This window comes from Diadema antillarum, unplaced genomic scaffold (genome assembly GCF_040938485.1).
Source record: "Diadema antillarum isolate AM-2024a unplaced genomic scaffold, OU_Dant_1.0 seq00000514_RagTag, whole genome shotgun sequence".
Classification (NCBI taxonomy): domain Eukaryota; kingdom Metazoa; phylum Echinodermata; class Echinoidea; order Diadematoida; family Diadematidae; genus Diadema; species Diadema antillarum.
In genome coordinates, this window is record NW_027271468.1 from 228719 (window position 1) to 239098 (window position 10380).

General features: G+C 39.5%; 1 protein-coding gene across 1 annotated transcript in view; it reads right to left on the reverse strand.

Moving 5' to 3' along the window:
- LOC139734227 (uncharacterized) overlaps window positions 1–8397 on the reverse strand; it is a 30235-nt gene extending 21838 nt beyond the window's left edge. The window contains exon 1 of the mRNA XM_071645027.1: window positions 7727–8397. Coding sequence (XP_071501128.1) covers window positions 7727–8114 — 388 coding nt within the window. The 5' untranslated portion in view covers window positions 8115–8397. The remainder of the gene's footprint in view (window positions 1–7726) is intronic.
- Window positions 8398–10380: the final 1983 nt, after the last annotated feature.

Here is a 10380-nt window from a genome sequence, read left to right on the forward strand (position 1 = left end):
TCTTGCGAAGGTCTTGCGCATATGACGAGGCTTTAAAGACACTTTCGAGAACAATTCACGAGCAAATCACGACCAAGTGTGCGGAAAAGGTTCGCAAAAAATTTCAAACTTTTTTGAAATTCTCGCCGAAGTAAAAACGACATTCGCGAACAACTGACGACGCTTCCGAACCCTCACGTTCGTTTGGCGAACTTTTGCAGACTAAAATACGAATGCTGGATTTTGCCATTCGCGTCCTTCGCAAATCGTTCGCGTGCTCCGTGAAATCCCACCCTTAACAATGGCCGAGAGCATTTGCAGATCTTTGAACTCTTCTCTGATTTCCCCGTTGCCATGGCATCAACCTCCTTCTGGCTTCCCTCATCATGACAGAGAGTTTACCTGCCTGAGCGTACCCCACCCTCACCCTGCCCTGCAGCTGTGATCAATGCTATCCCAGCAGCTCATTTAGCGCAGCACTAAGGACCAAATAAACGGGCAGATACATCACCCTATATTTTTTTTTCTCTATACATCCCTCCCTCTCTCCCCATCTCTCTCTTCCCTCCCCCCCCCCCCTCTCTCTCTTTATCTGTCGTATCTTGTCACCATGGCGAGCAACTAGGGCCTTTCATGGTCAAGAGGAAATCAATAACTGTATTTGGGGGGCATCAGTGCAAACTGTACGTTCATTTTTGTTTTTGTTTTTTTTAAGCAAGGAAAATTATTGAGCAGCCCTGATTCCAGACTGCAGATGTGTGTGTGTGTGTGTGTGTGTGTTTGGGGGGGGGGGGATTAAAGAATGGATGTTGCTGGGTAATACACTGTGTTTTTTCTTCATAGATGAATGGTTTCAAATTACATGTGTACATGTGTGCATACAGCATACAAAGTACAACATCCTTGATCTACTCAATTCATCATGGGCTACCGGCATTCCCCCTGCTTTCTGAATGGGGCAAGTCAAGTGCTTTTTTATCATGCAAGAGAAATGAAATAGGTTGAATTTTCTTCATGATTTCTTAATATCACTCTACGCATGTGACATCACAAGCTGTAGTAGTCTTCTCATCCAGCAATAGCAGCACTGAAACTTCAAAAATTCATAACTTTTTAATTGATTGACCGATTTCCCTCATACTTTAATCACTGATGTGCTCACCTACAGTGTATTATATTGCTGCATTCTCTCAATCCTAATGTATGAAGGTAAACATATCTTTTGATAATTTGACTATCAAAATATACACAACGTTTGCATTAATGTATTCCATATAAACTCACTGATAAAAGTATAAAAGTGACCCTTTTCTCCTTCAAACATAGGTCTTGATTCTGATTCATTTCATCACCTGTCCAACAACTTATTCCCTACTTTATTAACTTCACCTGATATCTTGATTTAACTTGTTTTTTTCTTCAGAGGAAACCTTTTTTTTCCCTTTTCTTTTCTCATTTTAAGAATGTAGAAATGTTGCAGCAAATATAAGTGCTACCTGGGGCCAAAACAGACCGGGGAGGCTCAGAATATAAAACTTTTGATGCAGTCAGTTGGGCTCAATTATGGGGAAAGCAGATTAAATTGCTTCAAACTTGATATTGAATTACAAGCTATCATCGAACAGGCAATCCATTTAGAGGTTACTAGATATGGCCTCTTGACCTCAGCACAGGTTGTAATCCAAAAAACAGCCATAAGCCGAGATACCGCAGCAAGTGTATCAAATGCCGACTACAAAAAGCCGGATGGCAAAGCGTGCTTTCTTTAAAATCCATCTGCGGTCACAGCTGCAAAATGTTAACTTCCACAGCAGTAAAACCTGCTGTGCAGATCTGTAGAATAAACAAATAGTTCCATATTTCATCTGAATGTATAGACTGCATACACTGTGTACCAGAGCATCAATTTGATAAGACCAATCATGGACATATCATCAGACCATGCACCAGCCATTGAATGCCAGTTTTAAAGACAGCTGACGTACACCCTGTATCTTCTCTTGATTAGTGAAATTTGTTCGAGTTCATAGTACACAAGAGTCTGTGCCTTTATGTACAAGATTGTATCATATTTTGGTAATATATATTCTTCCATTATGAAGGAACAGACATGTTAGATATGAAATGCAATTGAAGAATTGAATACGGACTGCAGGCTCATTACAATCGTCAGCCATCAATCAATGTACAATGTACATACAGTGTATGGAAATTGTACATGACTGTAGGACTGCAATAGTCCACAACGATGATTTTTTCCTGAAAAGTAATTACTGTATTCAAAGTTTACTACATTCAACCCCTTTAGGCATACCAGAAACAACAAATATAACATGATCTTTTGAAACCTATGCATCTTCAGGTTTAATACCAGCTCTGTCTACAGTAGTAAAAGTAGAATTATTTCTTCTTCTTCTTTTCATCAGAACATTAAAGACAGAATATGTCCGGAAATATCATACTGTCAAAAATATCCATATTACAGCTTTTTATCAAAAGAGTGATGCACTGCGCCTCGCTATAAATTACAAATTTATATTCAACAGCAACTTGTAGAAAGGTATGGGTACAATTGTCTGTACATATATGTATACTTCTTCACTTGTACATGTAGATACTTCCACAGCTAGAAAGGATTTATGTAATATCTCATGAAATCATCCCTCAACAAAATCCTCTTTGCTCTTCGCTGTACATCCAGCATGATCTGATTTATCCCCGAGACTGGGGGTAAATGCAGCTCACGTCAGAACTCATCATTCCGCCCATTCCCCGAGGGGAGAGGAAATCAGGCTTGCACATTCTATGCGGATTTGTGGCTTTCCTGCATAGAATCTGCATGTATGACAGCCTCCTAGTGAAGGAGCTATGATTTATGATTCTGATGATGTATCACAAAAGGAAAAGTCCAATCGTCTTTGAAACGAGTGATGCAGCTCATTCATCTAGGAGCTACTTACAGTGTACGTCTGCAGAGGCACCTCGAAAGGACTAAAATAAAAAAATCGAATCAAATAAAAAGGCAGTCTTTCAGCTGCTTTCCTATCATAATACAACATTGGTATTTTATTAAGGAGAAAAGGAAGCATCTGATCTGTAGTGTTTTTGCTCTACCACCAGTACACGGTATTCCTGCTTGTATGGGATATAATTTGTTTTTTGGCAATCAGTGTACAAAATGTATTATCTACATTTGTTAGCCTCTAGAGTTGCATTTTTAAACTAATCAGAGATCTTCTAAAACCAACACTGACTGCAACTTCTTGTACCCGCTTCCAGTTCGGTCTAGATTTTGGGTTGTTGCCATGGTAATTTGCATAGGGGCATCAAAACCCATAGAGAGCAGTCTGTATTGCGTATTAAAACGAGCTGGTCAGAATACACAGACTTACCAGCTTTTCACTCAGTGAAGATGAGATTATATTACTTCAATTGCAAGAGAGAAGGGATTTAAAAAAAAAATAAAAAAAAATGATCCCTGTAACACAAATACAGTTGTAGTACCTCAGCTTCATTGTTGATTTTTTTTCATTCTTCTCAGAATTCACTTCAAAATTCTGCATGCATACTGTTACACATATCCAGTAGGCAAATCAACTGTAAAAGATAATACATGTACCTATGGATAAGGGAGGGAAAATCCACAAATATCCTTGCCCATCTTTTAATAGCTGTAAAATCCTTGCTCATTATTGAGACTACACTGTACATGTAATGTAAGATTCTCCTCTAAATTCATATCTGTTCCAGATGACAGTCAGAACAAACAATTCAAAGCTGGTATTGTCCTGCTGCCTTCACGCATCTCTATAGAATTCTTGATCGCTGCATACAGGTGTCTCTTTACGATTCAATTGAGTGAAAAGTAAATATATAATCCGTATCATCCACGACTTCAGATGGCAAACACACAAACATATAGTATATGGTTGTCACGACTACCATTATGCCATAGAAAAAGAAGCTACAGATTTGTACATTGTAGTATCCAGCACGGGTACAACATCTCCCAACAAGTTCATCCCTTCCCCTGCCCCTCCCCTCCCTCCTCCCCTTCTCCTACCCCAGCCACACTAACCAGACATCTTTGACCTCAACTTGTGCAGGGAGTTTTACACAACCTGTCCATCTGACTTCTTGACTGCACGCAGTCAATATAATTGTCATGTTGCCAACAGTTACCATCAAGTGGATCTAGTGCCTTCAGAGGAATGTAACATACAAAATTGTACAGTCTGTACAGTGTTCACATTGCACAATGTAGGTTGATGAATTGTATGCCACTGACTATAAATTCAATGTTGTACATTGGTCTGTGGACCTGAGGTGTTGAATCAAGTTTCCCCAAACACCATTTGATGGAGGAGTATCATACTATAGGCCTACACCCATGGTATGGCCTCCCTGTACAGTATTTTAAGGAACATGAAAACAATGTACTGGCATCTAGATAAACACATGTATCTCTGCTATTAAAATTTCTGATATGAAGCATGCTGCGGCAGAACTGAGCATATACCTATTATCAAAAGCAAATGAAGAATGATTCAAATGCACGCAACCTCACAATAACTGCACAACAAAGCAAACAAAATAAAAGCCCTTTAAAAGTAACTGATGGGTGCATGTCGTACGCAAGCTGTTTTTTAACCATCCTTATTCACTGTCGACAGCAGGCAAAAGTTCTGGATCCCCTCAAGAGATGCACGAACAGAGACGAGAACATTTTTAATTTCCTGTCATCTGCCACCATCCACATCGATGAAAAATCTCCTGACTCGAAGAAGGGTAGAACTGAGCAAGACGTTTTAGAGAAAGGGAACATAGAATACTGTTTGTAACAATGTTCATGGCATTGAGCAGCTCTATGGCTGCATTCACCATCTTTCCCATGTATGAAACACATTTCATATTCAATATACCACCTATCAAAGTGCGTTTGTAAAGGCCTTTTGGATCACGTTTCTTAAGCTGTTGCGTTTCTCATCTCTATCGTGAGACAAGAGGGAGGCCTTGTCACTGTGCAGCTCCAATGTTGCACAGTTTGACCTGAGGAACAGAGATGTGTAGTTGACAGTGGTTGGTGTGAGCAGGTCAGAGCTGTAAACGTGTACCACTTCAAAACAATGAGAGCTGCGTTTATCACCTCCACAGAAACTCATTTCTAGCTCAAATGTGTTTGCGATCACACTTTTTTTTTTGACATTTGCCCAAATCTCCCTGAAAGTTGTTTGGAATTACATTGTATTTCTATGCCAGAAATGAGTTGATAAATGCATCCACAGCCTACAATTGTACGAGACTTTCCTTCTTCACATACAAAGTTGTACACTTCATCTACATATATATGAGGAGAATGAGACTGACAAGCATTGCTGCATGTGTACAATATCATGGAGATTCGTATCCGGGCAATTACCCCCAGAGGGCAATTACCCCCCCCCCCCCCCCCCCCCCCAAGGCTAAATACTGGTTCTAAGTGGTAAGGTAATTCGGAGTTAAGATTAGGGTTAGGGTTAGGTTTAGGGTTAGGAGTTTGGGTTAGGCATAGGTAGGATTAGGTTCAGGATTAGGATTAGGATTAGGGCCAGGGGAAATGGTCCGGGGGTAATTGCCCAGGGGGTAATTGCCCTAGACCCTGGAGATTATTAAAACCTCCAGGCATGAAGACAGAAAGCCTACACGATGTGCATATTACACTCAGGTGTGTACACTACACGTGATACACAGTGACTTCATGCCCCTTGAGATGAGAAAGGAGAGAGTTTATGTGTGTACTTGTACATATGTAGTGAACACACAATGACTTTATATGCCCCATGAGATGAGAAAGGAGAGAGAGAGTCTACACACTGTATTATATTCATGTAGTGAACACACAATGACTTGATATGCCCCTTGAGATGAAAACGGACAAAAGACAGAGTCCGTTAAAAGGAACACATCTGCCTGTGGTAGTACAAAAATTGTACAGATACCGGTACATGATGCAAAAACTACTGTACATTTGTAGTTGTAAGCGCAAACCTGCACAGTCCTACAACATTGAAATACAAGGTGTAAATTACTAATAAGCTTGGGAAGAAAACTTTCCATGCATTTTCTTTTGAGAAAACATTTTTTATCTGAAGCAAATGAATCATAAAATAGGATGAAGAAAGAGAAAGAAAATCTCCAATATTTGTTCACGATGGAGTTTGCATGAGCCTCCACTCAATAGCTCTGAATTCATGGCTGAGTCAAAATGTTTTTCACTTTCATAGATTGTTTTTTCTTTATTTTGTCAAAATGTCATGTATTGCACTACATTGTATTTTGGTACTGTATGTCTGTCTTTGTGGTTGAATAATGATATTATTAAAGGGAAGATAAACCCCAAGAGCAATTTGGATTGAGTGAAAGCAGCAACATTAGTAGAACACATCAGTGAAAGTTTGAAGAAAATCGGACAATCGATGCAAAAGTTATGAATTTTTAAAGTTTTGATGTTGGAACCACTGGGTGAGGAGACTACTAGAGGTTATGACGTATGAGTGGACAACAATACCAAGAAAATATAAAGAAAATTCTGCAAAAATCCATTTTTCATGAAAATTACAAATTCCATCAACTTGATATTGACATATGTTAAGGATAGCAATTATTCCCCCTGCTTTCTGAAAGCGGTTGGTCCATTGCTCTTTCATGATTCTAGAAAAGTGAATTTTTGTTGAATTTCCTTTATATTTTCTTTGTATTGTTGTCCACTCATATGTCATATCCTCTAGTAGTCTCCTCACCCAGCGGTTCCAACACCAAAACTTTAAAAATTCATAACTTTTGCATCGATTGTCCGATTTTCCTCAAACTTTCACTGATGCGTTCTACTAATGTTGCTGCTTTCACTCAATCCACATTGTTCTTTGGGTTTACCTTCCCTTTAACTACATTGTAGTAAATAACAATAATAAAAATGCAATATCACTGAAATGGGCACAGCTGCAACAATTAGCCTATGACAGCTTGACAATTTCGATTCCTCAGTCTATTAAAACTAATGAAACTCAAATTAGAAAAAAAAAACAAATTAGAAAAATAGTGCACTGTATGTATTTATTGCTTGAGCTACAGCGTAGAATGTTGTTAACAGGCAGTCTGGTAATGTAAATTCCTGACTGACTAAATACTGACTTCATCAATCCCTGACAGGGGATAATGAACAGAAGTACATGTACAGCGTAGCTGTAGAAAAAATAAATAAATAAATAAACGAGAGCAGTGGGGGGGGGGGGAAGAAAGGCAGACAGACAGACAAACACACAGACAGACACACAGACCGACAGGTCTAAGGTCACAGAGGAAGGAATGGGATGTGCAAATGAGTTGTGCTGATAAGATTTTTTCTTTCTTTTTTTCTTTTTGTAGAGCAAAACAAAGGGGGGGAACAATTAAAGGGAAGAGCTGTCATCTTAAAATCGCTCTTTACAAAGGAGCCCTGCAGGCACTATAAGTGTACAGTGTACAGATTGTATGTACTGTACAGATAGGCCTACATGTACAGTTGTAGCATGATAAAAGGTACATACTATATGCAGGTCTAATACAATATCTAAATGTTCTCATTATTCTGCATCGAGTACGCATTGATAGCAAAAAACAAACAAACAAACAAAACAAAACAAAAACCATATTGTACAAGTGAGAGGGCAGATCAAGAGAACACTTCAATTCAATACTTGAACTTTGTTTGGGATGGTCAACTTCATACCTTTCCTGACTTTGGTCTTCATCCCACCGATGGAGCTTGGGGGCAGCACCGGGACAGCCCCTTTCTCCTCCTTGGGAGCCCCCTTGGAGACGACGGGGTGCGAGGTCACATGACTTTTAGGCAGGACGTCCTTCATCATGGATTGGCGCTTGATCTTTCGCTTGATCCTCACATTGACCTTTGGCTTGTGGTCAACTTTGATCTCCTGGCCATGGTGCGTGAACCCAGGGGGTCGCACGTAGGTGGGGCCACTGGACGTGCTGCTGCATGGGGAAGGGGGGATGTCCTCCTGGTCCGACCCCTCCCCCTCGCTGGAGCTGCTTCCGCTCAGGGAGCAGGTTGGTCCCCGCTTGCCGCTGTTGGGCAAGAGAGTCGATGGCTTTTCCATCTCGTCTTCCTCGGGAGAAAAGACAGACAAACAGACGGTTTGCCGGCCGACAACGACAGTCTGCGATGAAGCAATCACTTCACACGAGCAATAAATGCGCCTTAACAAGTAGTAACCCTTTCGGTCTGGAAAAGTGCTTTGGCCAATCAGCGCTGAGCAGTGAAACAGACATGTCTGAATGCTGTCCTAAACCACAAAGTCATTACTGAGCGGTTGCTGTTTACTTCAGATCTATCTAAACTTTCTTCCCAGCACAACACACTGTAGGACAGTGTATACGGTGTGTGTGTGTGTATGTGTGTGAGTGCACAAGTGTGGTTCCAGCAGCTACATCACTAATACCACCACTGCACAGCAAAAGAGATCGTGCTGGGATGTAAAAATCAGAAGCATCAAAACATGTGGACTGGTACTGGTGTCCACTTGTAGACTGGTTTCCAGTTGTAGGCCGTGAACAATTGTATCCCAATTCTTGCTGGAATTCGGCTACAAGGACAACGCTGACCAGGACCACCCACAAACAAAATATCTTCAGCACTTGTACACTTTACAGCAGTGGAGCCTTCGCACAGGAATATCAGAACAGGATTTCACCAGCATCCAGGCAGTGCCCTATCTGTAACCACGGCGATTTGGCAGTTACAGGAAGATGGGGAGGAGATGTTTGAGTGCATCTGCAGGCAAGGGAATGAATGATCCTCAGTTGTCCTTTACGAAGCCAGCACTGATGCAAGGAGCTCTATTGTCAAGTCAACGGTTGCTGCACTGAAAATATGAAAAATAGAAATCGGGGAGAGAAAAATATAAAGACACATTGAAGTATTTTCATCCACCACTGCCCTACTTGCAGATTTTTCACATATCGAAGGAAACAAACATAAAACTTCATGCTACAGCTGTACATTACACCATTTTGTTAAACACGATGCACATACAGTAAACAGGTCTTTGCACAACTACGACGTACAAGCAGTTTCAACATTTGCTATAAATGTTGCCATTATCTTTTTTTCTCTCTCTCTCTCTTTTCATCTTAATAGAGGAGTAGGGACAACATGCAGTACATCGTGGTGGTGCTCATTGTAGTCTGTCCAAAATCACATGAGAAAATAAGTCTATGGACGAGACAGATCAGTCGGCAGTTTTCAATTTAGTATGTAATAACTTTATTATGTTAACTTTGCTTTCAACAGTAGCTTCAACTTGTGTACTGTCCAAGTGTAAAAAGCTTGAATCTACATACATATGTACAATCTTGATCTACATTCACTGTCTGCATGGAGTTCAAAAACTTATATTGTGGGCAACAAATAATTCAGGATCACGCTGGAAAAAGATGAAAGATTAACATGTTGATGAATTGATATCATTATTACAAATCTATCACAATCAAATGGCTCTACAGTACTGTGTATGTCGGGCATGTTGTCACTAGAAGTTAGCCATAGATCTCCAGAAAATAGAATTAAATCTTTGTGTTCAAAGCTCAACACCACTATTAAGTAGCAAAAATAACAATTGAACAGTCATGTTTGCCCTATGGTTTCAGGCACATTTATAGCTTTAGGATACACTGGTATGATATCCTTGATAATGAACAGGCACCAGATAAAACATCTACATGTATAGCAATATCTGGATTCAGCTGAACATACAACTACAGTGTATCACATTATAAATGGCCCAGATTCTGCATACAGAGTACCAATGTTGGTAATCTCCAATCAGCAAACTTTTCAGAAGTTTGATCATGCTATAAATATTAATGGATTCCTGGGGGTGTTTTTAAATCATCTCAAATTTTACAGGGTGAACAATATTCGTCTCTGAAGCACACATAATACACAAATTCCTCGCATTGTGCAGAGGCAGTATCATCGCTGCCCAAATCTACACATGTATATGAACCCATGTACACATTGCTTTTTATTCAAATGGTTACAAAAAAAAAAAGAACCTTTATTTTGGCTGAAAAAAAAAACATGGGAAAAAACTGGTTGGTAATATTGCAGCTCTGCAATATTGATTCAATATCTGATGATTAATAATGATGATGATGATGATGATGATGATGATAATAGCAGTAATAATAATAATAATAAAAATAATAACAATACAGTGTACATGTAACAATAATAACAACAATAATGATAGTAATAAATAATAATAATAATAATAATGATAGTAATAAATAATAATGATGATAATAATAATAATCATAACAACTAGAGATTGTAATTTGTCATCACTGACAAATTAAGGTGAT